General features: G+C 48.6%; 2 protein-coding genes and 1 long non-coding RNA gene across 3 annotated transcripts; 2 read left to right on the top strand and 1 right to left on the bottom strand.

Annotated features, from left to right (window-relative positions):
* Window positions 1-1,488: 1,488 nt before the first annotated feature.
* On the bottom strand, window positions 1,489-2,640 carry LOC130458302 (uncharacterized). The gene is made up of 2 exons (XR_008917434.1): window positions 2,520-2,640; window positions 1,489-2,299 (listed from the first exon to the last, which is right to left on the bottom strand). It is a non-coding gene; the product is annotated as an uncharacterized LOC130458302 (long non-coding RNA).
* On the top strand, window positions 1,872-12,045 carry ICAM1 (intercellular adhesion molecule 1). The gene is made up of 7 exons (XM_007488565.3): window positions 1,872-2,033; window positions 2,627-2,902; window positions 8,482-8,808; window positions 8,963-9,253; window positions 9,363-9,605; window positions 9,768-10,013; window positions 10,888-12,045. Exons 1-7 carry the CDS (start codon window positions 1,967-1,969, stop codon window positions 11,070-11,072), a joined length of 1,635 nt encoding a protein of 544 aa, XP_007488627.2. The 5' UTR covers window positions 1,872-1,966; the 3' UTR covers window positions 11,073-12,045.
* Window positions 12,046-13,822: 1,777 nt separating this feature from the next.
* ICAM4 (intercellular adhesion molecule 4 (Landsteiner-Wiener blood group)) lies at window positions 13,823-16,281 on the top strand. The gene is made up of 4 exons (XM_007488566.3): window positions 13,823-14,018; window positions 14,628-14,894; window positions 15,119-15,433; window positions 15,717-16,281. The coding sequence occupies exons 1-4, from the start codon at window positions 13,838-13,840 to the stop codon at window positions 15,851-15,853; spliced, it is 900 nt and encodes a 299-aa protein (XP_007488628.1). The 5' UTR covers window positions 13,823-13,837; the 3' UTR covers window positions 15,854-16,281.
* The last annotated feature ends 1,291 nt before the right edge of the window (window positions 16,282-17,572 follow it).

Below are 17,572 nucleotides of genomic sequence, written 5' to 3'. Positions count from 1 at the left end.
TCCAAATCCCAGAGGATCTTGTGATTTAATCATTAACTTGCTCACTACTCCTTCTTGCCCCCCCCCCCCCATTCTAATAGTGACCAGGTGAGCCCTGAAAGGGGAGGGTAGCAGGAATGAGAGAGTTGCTGTCTTTGCTCAGGGACTTGATAAAGGAGTAGTGGAGTCGTGGAGTCTTGTCACTTTTCTTGGCAGGGTTGGAAGGGAATTTCTTTTAGAGTCAGATTGTTTGTTCAACTGGGGTTGCAACACCAGTAATGGAAGGAGAGTTAGGGCGGTCCCCTCTTGGGGTCTCCGAGGAAGTGAGGGCTCCGGAGATGAGGGCACAGCCTTCAGTATCACTGCATTCCTCCCCTTCCCTTTCTACTCTGGGACCTCTTCACCCTGTGGACACCATGGTAACTACTTTGTGTGGGTCCCACAACAGGAAACTGGGGAAGGGAATGAGACTAAGGCCCGGCCTGAGGATTGCAGAGGTGACTACAAAGGCTAGCTGACCCCTCACTGCACAGATAGGAAAGGGGCCCCTGAACTTCCGGAATTTGTCGAGGCCCTCTCCCTCTGATTTCCCAGCTGTGGGGTAGGTGGTTAGGCAGAAACCACAAAGGGAGGATGGGTATGGGGGGGCACCAGGCCCAGCCCATTTTGGGGAAGGAGCTCTGCAGTAGTAGGGAGGATGGAGCCCAGACTTCCTTCTCCCTCATCGGCCAAGCTTACTTTCAAGGGTCTTGGGTTCTGGCAGCTCCAATAAACTGACTCCGGTGATTGCACACCCTTCCCTCAGACTGGAGTGGAAGGAGTGTTGGGGTGGGCCCTTCTTCCCAGTCTCAGAAGTCCCAGCTTTGCAATCCTGGTAAAGGTCTTCCTATTGCTGCTCGAGTCTGGATCAAACTCCATGCTTGGTGTTCTATTTTCCCGCGGTCACGTTGCTGTGGGGGTTCAGGGGAGGAGTGAGGACATCTCCCTTCCCTGGTGATGGCGCTTAGTTTTCAGAGCTGAATCATTCTGGGGACCAGCGGCTAATCATAACGTCATTGTGGAGCTCTCTTCTTCCTCTTTCTCTGAACTAATGCTGTCACCCCGGGGAGGGTAAAGGAGAATTTAGTACTGGCAAATGTGGCTGCACCGTAGCTCTAGGAGGCCCTGTGCTGCTCTGGATGGCCTTCTACCTCCTACTGCTGCTGCCTCTTGCCCTTGGCCCAGCCCTGTTACATGATCCCTCAGCTAGAGCCCAGGACCACTGCTGCCATTGGGCTCCAGCACTTTATAGGGATAGTTACATAACCCGAGTGGGGGGTGAAGGGCTAAGGGAAAACACTCATATTCCTCACAGAAGCTTGGAATTCCTGGGTCCTGTCCCAATCATCCCCCCTCCCCTCCTCCCCCTCCGGGCTCCATCTGGTCTGGTAACTCCCCCCCTCCTGATGTTCAGGACTTTCAGGCCCAGAAATTAGGAAAGACCTTCAAAAATAAAGTCTAGGAAGCAAATCCAGATCCAAGCCAAGAATGTTTTCAGTGGACTGGCTACATTATAAAATAACGGTAGTCCATAAATTTGCTGGAGGTGGGCTAGGTGTCATCTTCAGAATCCGATTCCGGGCTCCACCTTCAAATCTGGCCACTGCACCCCTGTCTGGCCTCCGGATCCTGCCCCACCCCCAAAAGTCTCTGAGCACCGTGTTGCTTTACTTTGGAAACTCCTCAACTAGGAGGGACGGACTGATCCCCAATGTGTTTCCCCCCTCCCGCCCCCCATCCGGAAATACCGGGCAACTTGCTCAGGAGGGGAAGACGTGAGATTTCCGGGAAGGCAGCACTGCCCCGCCCCCTCCCTCCCCCCCACCCCCCACCCCCTCGCCGTCCCTCGTTCAGTCCAGCCCCTAATTACCACGGGGAAATTATAAAAGGAACCCCCGCACTCAGGCTTCGCATTCAGCTGTCTCGGCTGACAGGCTCGTCTGCCAACATGAGAGTCTCCAGGCACCTTCCCGCCCTGGCTCTGCTCTGGTTATTCCCTCTACTCTTACCCTCAGGTGAGACCCTCGGGTTCGCTAGCTCTTTCCAATCCGCCCCCTGCCTGGATTCGCGACTTTGCCAGGGGGAGAGATTAGCTGGGGAGCTGGTGGGGAGGGGAGGCACGTTCCCGCGTTCGTCTAGGGGTGGCATCCAGCCCCAAAGCTGCAGTTGACTGGTCTGAGCAAGGACTGAAGGTGGGAAGGAACTTGAGAAACTTTCGAAGGTTCCAACTTCAGGTGGCTGCTAGGCTGGAAACAGTGACGGAATCCCAGCGCTCACGGACCTGGGAGAGAGGGAGTGCGAGGGCAGACTGAGTTAGGCTGGTGGGATCCTGAGACCTCGTGCCCCCCAGAATCTTAACGCATTCCTCAGAAACCTGTGACCACTCCCAAGGGAGAAGTCTAAGGTCGCCCATGGCAGGGGAATTCCAGAACTGGGTTCCTCACTAGGAAGTGCAGATAAAGCCCAAGCTCTTGGGGTGGGGCAAACCCGGGGGAAAATACCTTCAAAATTCCAGCCCTGAGATTAGCTCCCGGAAAACCGAGTCAAAATGTGTGGTTTGGGGGTAGAGGTAGAAATGGCTCTGATCCCCGGGCCTCTGTCCTTGCAGGAGCCCAGGAGAACGGAAGCGATCTGCAGGTCTGGGTGCATCCCCCAAATCCCGTGATCCTCTCGGGGGATTCAGTAGTCCTGAACTGTAGCACCAACTGTCCTACTGAAGCAAAAATCGGCCTGGAGACCAGGCTGCCCAAGATCGTGGAGGACCAAGGGAAGAACTGGAGGGCCTTCAGGCTGAGAAATGTGACCAGGGATGATAGTCCCTGGTGCTTTGTCAACTGCCCCACGAAGAATCAGAGCAGCACCAGAACCCATATCTTGGTGTATGGTGAGTGAAATGGAGGCGGGGTGGGGGGGCATCTACCTGTAAGTAGCTGGGAGGGGGATGAGGTCAGCCTTTGGTGACACAGTTAACGGGAAGGGAGGGTTGGGTTTGGCAGGTAGACAAGTACCTAGTCACCTGGAGACGATTAGGAATTCACTTCAACAAAACAAATCCTGGAGGCCACTGATTCTATGCCAGGCAAAAAGGAATGTGAGACTCAAAGTACTGGGGTATGAGAAACGTCCCTCTCCTCCTGGGACCCATTCAGGCTCCTACTGGCTCTGGAGCAAACACCGAGAGGGCTGAGGGGGCTGCTTCCCCCAGCTCTTCCAGGGTCCATCTTGATTCTTTTCATATTCACTTAACAAACATCGAGCATCTGCTGTGTTCAGAATATTGTGGGTCCCCTGGAAGATACACAACTTGAGATAAAACAGTCCCTTCCTCCCCTTTTAGGCTGTTACCCCACGGGTGTGGCCCATGTGGTTGGGAGCAGAGAGGGGATACAAGGGAACAGACTGTGGAGGGTCATGAGATGCCTGGGTGAAGAATTTGCACTTAAGTTGAGGAGTTCTTAAGAGGAAGCCATGAGCAGAGGAGTGACAGGGGAGGATTTTCGGGTAAGGAAGCCTTATGAAGAGAGTGCAGTGGGGAGAAGAGGAACAGAGAAACTGTAGGTGGCAGACAGAACTGGTTAGGAAGCTCTTGCAAACTTTCCATGGTCATCTGTCCCACAGTCTCCAATAGAGTATGCTTCCAGCCTGCCCCAGCCACAGAGGAAAAAAGTCATAAGAAATTCATTCTATCAGCAACCTTCCACAGCTCCTCTGCAGATAAATCTGAACCTGGGGCAGAGCCAGCCTCAAAAGTTTTTAAGGGCAGAGTGTATATACAGGGAATGAGGACAGACTCTGCTTCTGGTTTAGTCTTCCACTTAACTCTCTTGAGATCCCCTCAAATGCCATTTTCCCTCTTTGTCCAGACATGTTTTCATAACGACTCACCCTAGCTTAGCTCACATCTTTCCCTCTTTTCCACAAGAATAGAGATTGGGATAGGAACACACCCAAGATCATTGGTATAGGGGAAACTCTCAGGGGGAGGAAATTCCCTGCACCAAATTCTCTATTCTATAAGAATATCATTCAATACTTAAGAACCCTTTGAAAAAATCTAGGTGAACTAGAATTAGAACACAAAACATCTACCACATCAATAAGTCTCACTGAAAAATGGAATAAGGTTAGCCATGATGTATTCTTTTTAAAAAAATTTTTAAGTTACATAAGCAAATTTTGACAATTGTTTTCTGATTCTCTCCCTCCCTCCCCCACTCTACCAAGGCAGTAAATAGTCTGATATAGGTTTTACTCTAATTATCATGCAATACCATGCTGTGACAGAAGACACATATTACATATACAATAAAAAACTCATGAAGGATATGAAGTGAAAGACAGTGTGTTTTGATCTGCAATCAGATTCTTGCAGTTCCTTTTTTGGCTATAGATTGCATTTTTTTTTATCATGAGCCCCTTGGGGTTATCTTGGGACTTTGTTTTGCTGATTATAGTTTAGTCCTTCACAGTTGATTGTCCTATAATATTTGTTACTGTATACAGTGTTCTCCTGGTTCTGCTTATTTCACTCTGCATCAGTTCATATAAGTTTTGTCAGGTTTTTCTGAACTCATTCTGTTTGTAATTTCTTATGGTGCAACAGTATTCCATCACAATCATATACAACTTGTTCAGCCATTTTCCAATTGATGGATACCACCTCAGATTCCAATTCTTTGCCTCCACAAAAAGAACTGCTAAGAATATTTTTGAACAAGTAGGTCCTTTTCCCCTATCTATGATCTCTTTGGGATATAGACCTAGGAGTGGTATTACTGGGTCAAAGGGTAAGCAGTTTAACACCATGACTTATTCTTGATAAAGCCATGTTATCACTGGAACAATAGCTTCCTTTTTAAAATGTTCACTATTCATTTCTTTAATGATTTTCACCAGGAATTGAAATCAAATTTACTAGCTATTGTTTGGTTTTTAAGTTAATGTCTTCTGCTTTTACACCTACAAATCTGAAAGTGAATTCCTTCCCTTCCCCTAGAACAGGAAGCCATTTGCTCTAATAAGAACAGATTTAAAAAGAGGGAAAAAATTGGCAAGCAATAAATCAACTCAGTCTATAGTATATGAAGTGGTCCACATCTATGGTCCCCTACTCCCTTAGCAAAAGGAGGAAAGGGCATTTTCTCATTTCCTCTTCAGACCTAAAAGTTAGCAAATTTTATTGCCTATAGTTTGCAAGTTTCTGTTTTCCTAAAATTTGCAAATTGTTTCCCCTCCTTTTGAAAATTCAACTTTATTTTATTTTTTTTGTTTCAAACTTTCTTGATTCTCCTTAACTTGTAACCCACAATAAAACAATAATACAATACCCATTATAAATATGAAGTAATGCAAAATAGATAGAGTGCTGGGCCTGGAATCAGGAAGACCCCAAGTCAAATCCAGCCTCAGATACTTCCTAGCTGTGTGACCCTAGGCAAATCTTTAACTTCTGATTGCCTGACAAAAGGATCCATAGCTTCTGCCTTAGTATTTTGTATCAATTCTAAGACAGAAACTAAGGGTTTAAATAAATATATTTTTTTAAAAGGACCCACTGGAGAAGGAAATGACAAACTACTTTAGTATTTTTGCCAAGAAAACCTCATGAAGAGCTATGGTCCATGGAGGTCACTCTCTCTTTGAGTTGGACAGGACTCAACAACTTTTCCAGGCCAAAGGTCATTCTTAAGCAGAACAAAATGAGCAAAAAACGAAGAGGGTAGCTCTGCAGTCTCTGCTGTCAGTTTTTGCCTTTTCCAAAGATAGGACTGGCCCTATTCATCCCTGCTTTAATCTTCTTCTTTTCCCCCAACTAGCTTAGTCTTTTCTTTCATCCTTCCCCATACTCATCTTGCTGCTGTTGTTTTAACAGGACTGGGCCATACTTTCGGACTCATCCTCTATTACTTTCCCTTGTTGCCATCTTTAGTATATGTGTCTTAAAGATCTATATTGGTGTTTAGACAGCTTCTATTTTTCTTTCTTTTTTTTCTCCCTCACCAGAATTGTTTCTTTTGGTGACTTCACAGTTGCCTAGAGGCAGCTAGCTAGGTAGTGAAGTGGATAGAATTCTGATCCTGGAGTCAGGAAGACCTAAGTTCAAATCCAGCCTCAGATTCTAGCTGAGTGACCCAAAAACAAGTCACTTAACAGCTTCCTACCTCAGTTTCCCCAACTATAAAAAGGGGGAAGCACTAGAACCTACTTCCCAAAGTTGTTGAAAGGTCCAGATGAGATAATATTTGTGAAGTGCTTAGCATAGTAACTGACACATAATAGGGAGTTAAGAAATGCTTGTTTCCTTCTCTTCCCCCTTTGGAATTTTAGTCTTGAGAGTTACTCATCCCTCTGGATCTGATTTGCCCAATAAAATTCTAGTTCATGGGGTTCTATCTATTCTTCCCTGGAAGTCTTAGAAATTTGCTCTCCCCCAGTTCAAGGTGGCATGTCAAACTAAATCTAGTTTTCTAATTTCCATTAGAAATTTAAAGACATAGTACTCATTTTCCCTTTGATTTTCACTCTATCAACCTATTTCGCTGTTAGTGAAAGTTAGATCCAAAATTGAATTTCTCCTTATTCTCCTTGACCTTTTAAAAATGAACAATTTTCCCAAATATCAAGTTTTTTTTCCCCTCCCTCTAACCTTCCCCTTGGGAGAAAAATACAAACGAGCCATATAACAAATATTCATAGTCACATCAAACAAATTCCCATATTGAGCATGTTCAAAATGGTGTCTCATTCTGAATATTTAGTCCATCACTTTTAGGTCAGAAAATGGTTAGCTTTATTTATCATTGGTCCTCTAAAATCATAACCAGTCATTGAATTGATCAGAGATGTTGTCTTTAAGACCTTCAAAAATTGCTCATTTTTACAATTTTATTTGTTACAGTATAAATCGTTCTGCTCACTTCACTCTGTCCCAATTCATGCAAGTCATCTCATTCCTCACAGCACCACAGTATTCCATTATTTTTATCTACCTTGATTTGTTCAGCCATTCCCCAATTAAAAGGCATTTACCTTAGTTTCCAGTTCTTTGTTTCCTCTACCTTTTTGTTTGCTTTTATTTTTTTAAAGAACCCTTCTTTCTGTCTTAGTAACAGCTCTAAGACAGAAGGGCAAAAGCTAAGCAACTGGAGTTGTGCCTTGCCTAGGATGTAACATAGCTAGGAAATATCTGAGGTCAAATTTGAATCCACTCAACTCCAAGTCTGGTATTCTATCCCCTGTGCAGCCTAACTGACCACACAGCAAGTACATGGCCAAGTAAAGCGTCTAATGACAGGCATCTTGCTCCCTAGGCTGAGAGCTTTTTATCAGATAAATAACAAGAGCAGAGCAGAACTTCACAGAAAAGGCAGGAGACCTAAACACCAAAGGCAGCTCAGGGCAAAAGATAGCATTTAAGCCACACTTTGAAGGCAAAGCTGTCATGGAACAAAAGAGCCTGAACACGGAGTCAGAATACTGAGTTACAATCCTGCATTTACCACATACTAGCTGGGTGACCTTAGACTTTTTCCTTCTCTGGTTTCACTTTCCTTCTTTATAAAATAGATATGGGTACAGCTGGGTGGCTCAGTGAATTGAGTGCCAGGCCCAGAGATGGGAGGTCCCGAGTTAAAATCTGGTCTTAGACACTTCCCAGCTGTGTGACCCTGGGCAAGTCACTTGACCCCCATTGCCTAGCCCTTACCTTCACTCTTCTGCCTTGGAGCCAATATACAGTATTGATTCCAAGATGGAAGATAAGGGGTAAAAAAAATGAGATAGTTGATAAATGGATAGATAGATGGCTGGATTGATTTAGGTAGGTGGATAGATGGATATAGGTAATTGAAGAGATAAGTGGATGGGTAGATGAATAGATGGATAGATTTATTTATTATTTATTTATTGTTTACTATGTACCAGGGCTAAATGCTAGAGTGTACAAATATAAGTAAAGAAGATGGCCTTTTCCCTCAAGACCCTTATATTCTAATGGGAGAAGAGAATAAATAAAGGGGAGCTGGTAAGGGAGGAAAGGTACCCCACTGGGACAAGACAACTGTTGGGGAGAGGGAGACATTTGGAGAGTTGAGCTGGAAGTGAAATGAACATGGCTGGGCCCTTCATGAAATAGTGGACTGAGCTAGGGACTCGCTCATCAGGGGCTTAGGCCCTTCCAGATCTGATATTCCTGTTGAAGACCCATTCCAGTTCCATAATAGACCAGATGGCTTAGGTTTTTTGGTAGGCAGAAGAAATAGGAAAGGCATTCCTTGGCCAAGGAAGCAAGTGTCAGCTTGGAAGAAGCAGGACAATGTAGGTAGGGAGCCCTGATGAAGGTCTGGGAATCTCCGTCCAACCTGCCCCACAAACAAGGCAAGAGGTCTTCTTAGGAGGGGTGGCTGGTAACCAATCAGTGTCTCTTCTCATTTACTTATTCCAAGTTCCTTTCCTGCCCTCCAGAGCCACCAAAAAAAGTGACGCTGAATCTAGAGCCTTCTCAGGAGCAGTCCTGGATCCCTGTGGGCCAGAACTTCTCTGTAAGCTGCCAAGTGGCAGGTGGGAGACCTCGGGAGAACTTGAAGATGGTGCTGCTTCGGGGAGATCAGGAGATAAGCAGTCAGCTTGTTCCAAAGAACACTCTTGACACGGCTACTGTGATGTTCTACCCCATAGCCAGTAGGGAGGACAATGAAGCCAACTTCTCCTGCCGTGCTTCTCTGGATCTCCGGGCAAAGGGGCTTACCCTTTATCAGAACAGCTCCATCCCCCGGAAGCTTTCCACTTTTGGTGAGACCTTGGGTGGAAGGGTGAAGGGCAGACTGGGAGCCTGGGTATTGGGGGGAGCAATAGGGCCCCAGAGAGAAGTGACCACATTGGTGGTGACTTTCCTTTCCCCACTCACTGGTCACCATCTCTTCTTTATTCCCTCCTTTCCAACCAGCCCTGGCATCAGAGCCCCCAGTGCTTGTAGCACCCAAGCTCCTGGAGGCTGGGTCCAAGGAGCAGGTGAGCTGTGAGATGGACAAGCTGTTCCCAGTGGAGAAAGCCCACATACAACTGACGTGGGGAGGGCAGGTCCTGACTCAAGTCAACGTTATCCAACATGCAGACATGCTAAGGGCCACAGCCACAATTATGACGTCACAGGAAGTGGAGGCTGATGAAGAATTGACCTGCAGTGTGAACCTGGGTGGCGAGACCAGGAAGAAATCAGAAAACGTGATCGTCTATAGTAAGGCTGCAGCAAAGGGATCTGGCTGGGTTGGCCTGGAGGGAGAAACAGGGGGAAATGAAAGGATTGGTGGAGGCCAGGATCACAGTCCAGACCTCTTCTCTCCCAGCCTTTCCACAGCCCAGCCTTGTGGCCAGTGGACCCGTCCAGGAGGGGAATCGTGTGAACCTGACATGTGAGGCCAGACCAAGAGCCAGGGTGCAGATTAATGGTGCTCCCCCTGATGAACCAAACAGGATTTCCCTGATAGTCGGGGAGAAGGACAACGGACGCTTGTTCATCTGCCAAGCCTTCCTGAAATTGAGGGAAGAGACACTGCAAAAAAACAGGAGCCTGGAACTAAATGTCCAGTGTGAGTAAAGACTCCCTGACCCCTGACCCCTTACCTCTTTGCTGCCAAGGCACTGTCTGAACACAACTCCCTCCTCTGGTTGTTCAGAGGAAATCAGTATGGTGGGGGAGGTGGGAAGGGGACATAGTTGGAGCTCGGCACTAATCACCTCGGTATCTACAGTCCCCCCAAAGCTGGATGAGGAATGCCCAGGACACTGGAATTGGCAGGAGGGGACTGAACAGACTCTACGGTGTGTCGCAAGAGGAAATCCAGCCCCCACTGTGCGGTGTGTCCCAGAAAGTCAACAGAATGGGATGCCACTTGGGCTACTCCATCGAGTCACCCGGGACCACAATGGCACTTATCACTGCACTGCTGAGAATTCTATAGGAAAAGCCGTCAAAGTCGTGACGGTGAAAGTGGAGTGTGAGTGATCAGGGAACCCCCAGAGAGGGAGGGAAGGGGATATCAGGTTCAGGAATGTGGCCTCACCCAGAGTGGGCTGGGAACAGAATAAATTTCATCCCCCAAACCACAGGAAAGCCATTTTCCCCCCTTTACATCCCATTAAAGAGCACAGGGCCTTGGAGTTGCTGGATAGATTGACTTCAATGAAATGGGTAAATGAGTTTTAGGAGGGGTAGTAGAGAAACCCAGGCATGAACTAGAATGGAGAGGAGAATGAAGGCTCTATAGCGGAGGAGCTGTCTGAAGAAACTGGGGATAATTAGCCTGGAGAAAAGCCTGAGAGATGGAGAGGAAGGAAAAATAGAACTATTCAGTTATCAGAAAGGCTGGAGTACAGATTACAATTGTTCTACCTGGTGCCAGAGACCAGAATGAGAAGAGGGATAAGAAGGGAGCAGCCTTGAGATTTAGTCTCAAGGGGGGGGGTGGGGGGGACTTCCTAAAGAGGGAATGGAGGAGCAGCTAGGCCCCTCAATGGATAGAGCCAGGCCTATAGACACATCCTAGCTGTGTGACCCTGGGCAAGTCACTTAACCCCTATTGCCTAGCCCTTACTGCTCTTCTGCTTTGGAACCAATACTTAGTATCTATGCTAAGACAGAAGGTAAGGGTTTAAAAAAAGACAGAGAATGGGCTGCTTTAGGGGTAATGAGTTCGCTGTCACTAGACATGTCTGAGTCTAGAGAATGGTGTCTCCAGGTCATAGACATTTTAAGAAGGGTGTTCTCTCTCAGAAGGACTTTGATAAGATTTTCCCTGAAGTCCTGTCCAACTCTGGGGTCATGAGCAAGGTAGAGCCATGGAACACTCATTGAATTATCCTTCTTTCCAGTCCAGGATGTGAACTGGACACCAATTATCATCATCGTCCTGGTCATGGTCTTGGTGGGGAGTATTTTAGCCATCTTCGGATATTTCTATTATCGGCAGCAGCGGATTAGAAGCTATGAACTGAGGAAAGCAGAAGAGGAAAGGAGCATGAAGCTGATGAACGCAGAGGGTCTAGCCTCTGCCTGAGGCTAGAGTTGGCTCCGGCCTTCCCGGTGCAAGCACTTTTTGGGGGGAGTCAGAGGCCTGGTTAACCCGGAGGACAAGAAATTCCTTGTCGAAGAAAGGAGGTTGTGTCCAAAAGCCTAAAGCCAGGGCTGGGAAACTGCTGGACACTCTGCCTGCGTCTCAGGGCAACACGTGAGGTCCTGCTTGATCTCTGGGCCCAAAGAGCTAGCTTGAAGCCCTTTTGGAGCCACACGCTAGGCTGAACTGGACATGCCTAGGAAGGGGACTCGGGGAACCCTGGCATGGGAGTTGTGGGGTGAAGACAATGTGACTGACTACTGAGCTCCTGTATCTGAGAACGGGTCTAGGGTTGTATCCAGTGACACTGATATGGGATCATGAGATGGCTCATAAGGAAACCCAGAAGAGGAAACACTAGCCAAGGACTGCTTCAGCACTTTGGAGCTGGAGAGGGAGGGGAGAGGTTGGAATAAGATAAAGGGTCACCCCTCACTTATTGTCTTCCCATGGAAGAGTCCCTGCTTCTGCCAACAAAGCTTGATCAGTGTCTCTGATTCAGTTTTGGGGGCAACCAATAGTTTATCTCAAGTCACTATACTTCTGGGCCCCAGGCCCTTTCCACCTTAGATGGGGTGGGAACCAAAAGCAAGGGTAGGGGAAGGGATTGATTATAAAACAAGACGAACACATACAAGCACAGGCCCTGAAACACACATTCTCTCTCTCTCTCTCTCTCTCTCTCTGTTTCTCTCTCTCTTCCTCCCCCCCCCCTTTCTCTGTCTCTCTCCCCTGGACAGAGACAGAAACTGCCTGAAGACTTTCAATGAGGGGAAATCCCACTGTATGCCAAGGCACCCAATTATTCCACTATGAAACTGCTCTGCTTAGGCAGTTCTTCCTCTTGTTGAGCCCAAATTTGCCTAATCAGATGTTACTCTTTAATTAATTAAAAATTGCTCTTATTTCATTCCCACTCACATGGTCTCTTTTCTAAATTGAACACTAAAAAATCAGTTCTTTCTAGGTATGGTGTCCCATGCTACTAGGAGAGATCGGGTCTGGTGGATTGCTCGAATTCTGGAGTTCTGAACTGCAGCAAGGCTAAAATAAAGTAAAATTATCAGATGTCCACACTAAGTCCAGCAGCAAGATGGTGAGGTTAAAGAATAGGAGTTGGAAATAGAGCAAGCCAGTGGAAGCAACGTGCCTGGGTCAATGAGACTGGCTATTACATTTCTAGCCCAGAGGAAATTGGGAGACAGTTTCAAAAACAAACCAAAGGGGGCAGCTAAGGGGCTCAGGGGAATGAGAGCCAAGCCTAGAGATAGAATATCCTGGGTTCAAAATTTGGCCTCAAACACTTTCTAGCTGTGTGACTCTGGGCAAGTCATTTAACCCCAACTGCCTACCGCACTCTTCTGCCAGTATTGACTCTAAGATGGAAGGTTAAGGGCTTAAAAAAAAAAAAAACCAACAAAACACCATATGGCTGGGATGCTAAAACGTTCCTAAAATGAAGCATCCAGAAATGAACACAATACTCCCTATATAGCCTGATGTATCTAGAGACAGACAGCATGATTCTCACCTCCCTAGTTGAGTTCAATTATAAAGTTTTACATTTATCTCTATTCGATTTCATCTTGTTAGACTGTTCAATGTTCTAGCCTGTCAAGACCTTTTGGAATCCTCTTTCATCTTACTTAGCTAGTATGTTAGCTTCCTTTTCTGAGCAAATGTTTTAAAATCTTGAGCAAATCTAAATATACTTAAAAATAAATAAAAATAAACTTAAGAGCCTTTATCCAAATCATGAATAAAAAAATACCAAACAGCCCTGAGCCAAATGTAGAACTCCAAGACCCTTTGCTAAAAGCCCACTTCTAAACCAGCATGGAGCCATTCCTGACTGATCTTTGGATCAGGCTCTTTAGCTAGCTCTGAATCCCCTTCATCTTATGATGGCCTAGCTCTCTTTTTCCAAACTGGGTGGCTTGGTGCTGGAGTAAACTCGTGGGTGTGGTGTGGTTTTAATTTGGGGACAACTAATAAGTAGAAGTATAAGATATTTTTAGGGGGTATGAATGTGCCAAGGAACATTATTAAAAAAAATGTTTTCTGAGAAGTGAGAAAGCTTGTGGGAACTCCCAGCTTAGCCTAAATTTCTTTGTTTCATCCATGAGAATATCATGACTGTCAAAATGCTTTGCTAAAACCATGTATCTCCAGGAGCCCTCTGATAGCTCTATTGGTCTAAACCTGGTTGAAAAAGGCAATGAAGTTAGTTGAATATGACCTCTTCTTCCTCGGACAATGGATGATCTCTGGAACGTGGGATAGCTATCATGTTCTCTGAGGACGATGAAGGCCCTCATATCCATGACTTACCTCCAGTATTCAGGGGTCCTTCCTCCCTCCTTTGCTCCTTCACCCTGCTGGCTGGTACTTCTCCCTCTTGGTTTTTATACTTGATCCCCCCCTTTTTTCAAGTGAACAATTCGTTTTCTTTGATAACTTGCAGAGGGTGAGGCATTCCTCTTCATCAAAGCCCTCTACTAGCTCTTCTAAGAAGCCCACTGGCCTTCACACCCCTCCACCGCCACCAGCTCCTGTCCTGTCCACAGAATCCACTTACATACTTGTCCCCACATAGAGTTCCAGGGTCTCCAACCCTTCTGGTTGATGTGGCTCGATGGCCAGAGCAGGGGCTGGAAGAGGGGGTACGCCTAGAGGCAAACCCCTCAAACTGTGAGGAATGAGAGAGGATGACGGATCCCTCTTGCTGGCCCCTAACAGAGAGGCCCTCAGAGGGCCAGGGTGGGGCTGTCCACGGCTTTATCTCTGTGCCTTCTGAAAGGCTCCTCAGTCCTGGGCTCCTCGACATGGGGGCACCCTGCCCTCTTGCCTTACTAATCCTGCTTCGGGTAGCCATTGGAGGTGGCCAAGGTGAGAAATGGAAGGGGTGGGGGTGGGTCAGTGGTCCCTGGATGGGATGGATCGGACCAGAAGGCCAGATGCCTGAATCTGAGCTTCAGCAGCCACTTTCTGTCCATCCTTCTCCAAGAATTCCCTAAGCCACACGAGCTGGAGGGGTTGGGGTGGGAGGAGGTGAGACTACAAAAGAGGAAAGGCTGGAGGATGGGAACTAGAAGCCTGAATTCTCCTCTCCCTCACTCTGTAATTTCTTTCCCAACAGTCCTGGAAAAAAGATCACGGATTAGGCTGCCTGTTGTGGGGAGACAGGGCATAAAGTGGGGATGGAAATTGGAAGCCCTCATCCCCAGACTCCACCTCTGCATTTATCTCTTCCTCCCACCTCCCCCTGGGTCTGTTCTGGGCCTACTTGTGTAGATATCTGGCCTGGCTGGGATAAGGCTACCGGTCTGACCCTCCTCCTGCCTACTCTTCCTTCCTCCTTTTCGGGGGACCCCAGAGCATTTCTGGCCTTAGCAAATGCCCACGTTAGTCTGGAATGATGGGAATCAGGGAGAGAACGTCTAGGAACCTGTTATCTTGGGAAACTGAGCCTCTCTTTCTTCACTGCTCCCTCCGCAGAGGTCCATGGGCCCTTCTGGGTTCGAGTCTTGCCAGAAGAGGTGAACGTACCTCCTGGCAGCTCTGTTTGGATTAACTGCAGCACAAACTGTGTCCAGCCTGAAGCTTGGGGGTTGACTACTTCTCTGATTCAGGGCAAAACAGAGACAGGGCCCAGCTGGGCTGCTTTCCAGGTGCTGGATGTGAGGGCCTGGCATTCAGCAGCCCGATGCTTCTTCACCTGCGCTGGACAAACCCAAGAGGCCACTGCCACAATCAAGGCCTACAGTGAGTGGAAGGGGGTAAATGGAAGTGGCTTAGGACTCTGGGGGCCAAGAGAGACAAGGCCTGAAAATGGATAGGCCCAAAGGGAGGCCTGGGGCTCAATGGTTGGGTTAATATCTCTATGTCTAGTCACTGCCAAATTCCAGAGTATTAGGAGGGCTCTGGGGCTCAGAGATGGGGTGGGTGGCCTGCTGGGCCCCATCTATTCTCCCTCTCCTTTTTCCCAGGTCCCCCTCAGAGTGTGATCTTGGAACAGCCACCCCCCCTTGATGTGGGCACCGAGTTCAAGTTTCGCTGCCATGTGTCCTTTGTGTTCCCTCTGGAGAAGCTGACTCTAACCCTGAAGCTTGGGGCCCGAGCCCTATACTCTGTTAACTTAGCTCAATCAGGTTACCTCTCTGAATCAGCCAATGTGACCTGGACCGAGAAGTTCCTACCACGCCTCCAAGACATGGGGCAGCTCCTGTCCTGCCATGCACAGCTTAATCTTAATGGTTTCCTGGTCATTCGAAGCTCCAAGCCCGTAAGGCTACACTTCCGAGGTGAGGCCAGGACCCAGCAGAAGCAAGAGACCTCCTAATAAATGACCCAACTGGTTTCTTATCTAGGGGAGTCTTAGATTGTTGGCATTATGGGGGAGATTTCCCCACTGCCCCACTGTGGGAAAGGACAGGGAAGTACTGGAGAAAGGAGATGTCTGGGAGGGGAGGAAAAAGGGATGTTGGGGAAGAGAAGGAGGATTCAGGGACTCAGAGGAACTTGAAAGGGCAGAGGGAAGTAGCCCTCCACCTCACCTCTCTCCACCTTCCTCCCTCTTTTCTGCAGAGAACCTGATGTCCATAGTGGCATCCTGGGTCTCTCTAGGAGTTCTGGCTGGGTTCCTGCTCCTTACAGCTTCTGCTGTGTTTCTCTGGAAGCCCAGGGGACACCCCACTGGGAGAACTCCTGCTGAGAGAGTCTGATGGACATTGATGTGTCTGACCTCAAGAAATGGCTGGGCAAAAAAAAAGGCAGAAAGCTTAGCCCCAGGTAGTGCCTTTGAACCTACTGCTTCCTGGCAAGCTGGGCAGGATCCTTCCAGCACCTCCTTTTTTTGCTGCCCCCCCCCCAAGCTAGCATCCAGGACCTGCTTAAGTTTAGGGAGACGGGAATTGACTTCTCTGGGCTCCGCACTCCATCCAGGGACTGTCGTAGATGCCAGGTTATTGAGCTCTGGAGACCCACCTGACACGAGGAAAGACTTTCTGGTCGAGTCCCGCCACTTGGCTCAAGTGTCTCTGTTCGCTGTGAGCCTTCGTTTTGCCTTCTAACAAATAAGAATAATCCCTACCTCACAGGGTTGTTGTGAGGAAAGTGCTTCTTAAACCTTAAAGACTAGAAGAACGCCTGAGCTATCACCTCGCCTCCTTTCCCCGCCCCTTCCTCCCCTACCCCAACGCACCTGCGGAGCCCGGGACCTCCGCTGGCCGCCCGATGCGTCACCTCCACACCTGTCACTAGGCAGACTCTAGACCACCAGCTTCCTGTTCGCGAGTCGGAGCTGGAGGCCCCGGGGTCTGAATAAGCCCGGTTCCGCCAACGCCTCCAGGGGCCCAAATCGCCCCAGGTTGGGAATGGAAGATGGGAGAGGGGAGGTAACCAGGACTGCAATTCGGTTCTAGGGTCTAGAGGCGCTAGAGCGGGCGGTGCCTCGAGGAGAAGAGAACCCCAGCCGGGTGCCACAGTGGCTTCTCCTCACTAGGCCCCCCAAACTGGAACGCGCTCCCCACCCCCCATCCCCCAGCGCCTTATCGTAACGGAACAGTAGCAGTAAGCGGAGAAGGCGGAGTTGAGTGGGGAGATACTGAGGCCACACAGGGGCTAGAGGTTTAGAGGGCCTTCGGCTTACGGACCAGACCCTGGGACCCAATTGGCTCGGCTCCCGCGGCGGGGCAGCCCCGATTGGTCCGTTTACGAGCTCACGAGCCCTATGGTTTGCGCGGAGGGCTGGGTGGAAGGGAGCAGGGTGCTGCGCCCAGCCAGGGCTCCAGGTAGGTCCACAACGCGTTGGTTTCTCCCTCGTGTACGGAGCTCAGGGTTCGGCTCTCGCATACTAGAAGCCCTGTGCAGAGAGACACTGATCCTCCCCACGCTTAGTAAATATGGGCACTATAACGAAAAGAGCCTATTTTAGATTCCCACTGACACGATGCGCACTGTACACATGCGCTCGAGCACACTCCGGAATACACGCGCGCACACACATGCACGCACGCGCGCGCGTACACACACACATTCTCACACACACACAGCTGTCTCCAGAGGCAACTGCCCTCATCTTCTTGCTTTTGAGAGCGGGGGCGCAGAGAACAACGGTGCTTGATTCTTCTAAGTGACTATGTTAAGGAGAAGCCTCTCTTCGCTGAAGGGTGAAGCTGGGAAATGGGAAGGGGAGCGCACCGGACATCTGGGATCACAGAGACGGGAGAGAGTAGGGTCACCAAGAAATTGCCCTTCTTAGACTTACCCTTGCGTCCTCCACCCCCTTTTCCCTCCCCCCTTCCCCTCCCACGGGTCTCAGGATCCGAGAAGTTGCTAGCAGCGGGCCTGCCTCTGATTTCCTAGGTTCTAACCTCTCCAAACCCATCCCTAACAGATCGTTCGCATATCTTTGCTCCCCCATCGTGTGGCCTGGTTGGGGG

The sequence above is a fragment of the Monodelphis domestica genome, chromosome 3 (assembly GCF_027887165.1).
Source record: "Monodelphis domestica isolate mMonDom1 chromosome 3, mMonDom1.pri, whole genome shotgun sequence".
Classification (NCBI taxonomy): Eukaryota; Metazoa; Chordata; class Mammalia; order Didelphimorphia; family Didelphidae; genus Monodelphis; species Monodelphis domestica.
The sequence above is the reverse complement of the archived record's forward strand: the minus strand, read 5'-3'. Positions and strand labels throughout refer to the sequence as shown.

Excerpts from the sequence above, each read along its gene's own strand:
- ICAM1 (XM_007488565.3), top strand. The coding sequence starts at position 1,967 with ATGAGAGTCTCCAGGCACCTTCCCGCCCTGGCTCTGCTCTGGTTATTC. Across the intron at positions 8,809-8,962 it reads CCGGAAGCTTTCCACTTTTG|CCCTGGCATCAGAGCCCCCA; the intron begins GTGAGACCTTGG and ends CTTTCCAACCAG. Across the intron at positions 9,254-9,362 it reads AGAAAACGTGATCGTCTATA|CCTTTCCACAGCCCAGCCTT; the intron begins GTAAGGCTGCAG and ends CTTCTCTCCCAG.
- ICAM4 (XM_007488566.3), top strand. The coding sequence starts at position 13,838 with ATGACGGATCCCTCTTGCTGGCCCCTAACAGAGAGGCCCTCAGAGGGC. Across the intron at positions 14,019-14,627 it reads AGCCATTGGAGGTGGCCAAG|AGGTCCATGGGCCCTTCTGG; the intron begins GTGAGAAATGGA and ends CTCCCTCCGCAG. Across the intron at positions 15,434-15,716 it reads CGTAAGGCTACACTTCCGAG|AGAACCTGATGTCCATAGTG; the intron begins GTGAGGCCAGGA and ends TCTTTTCTGCAG.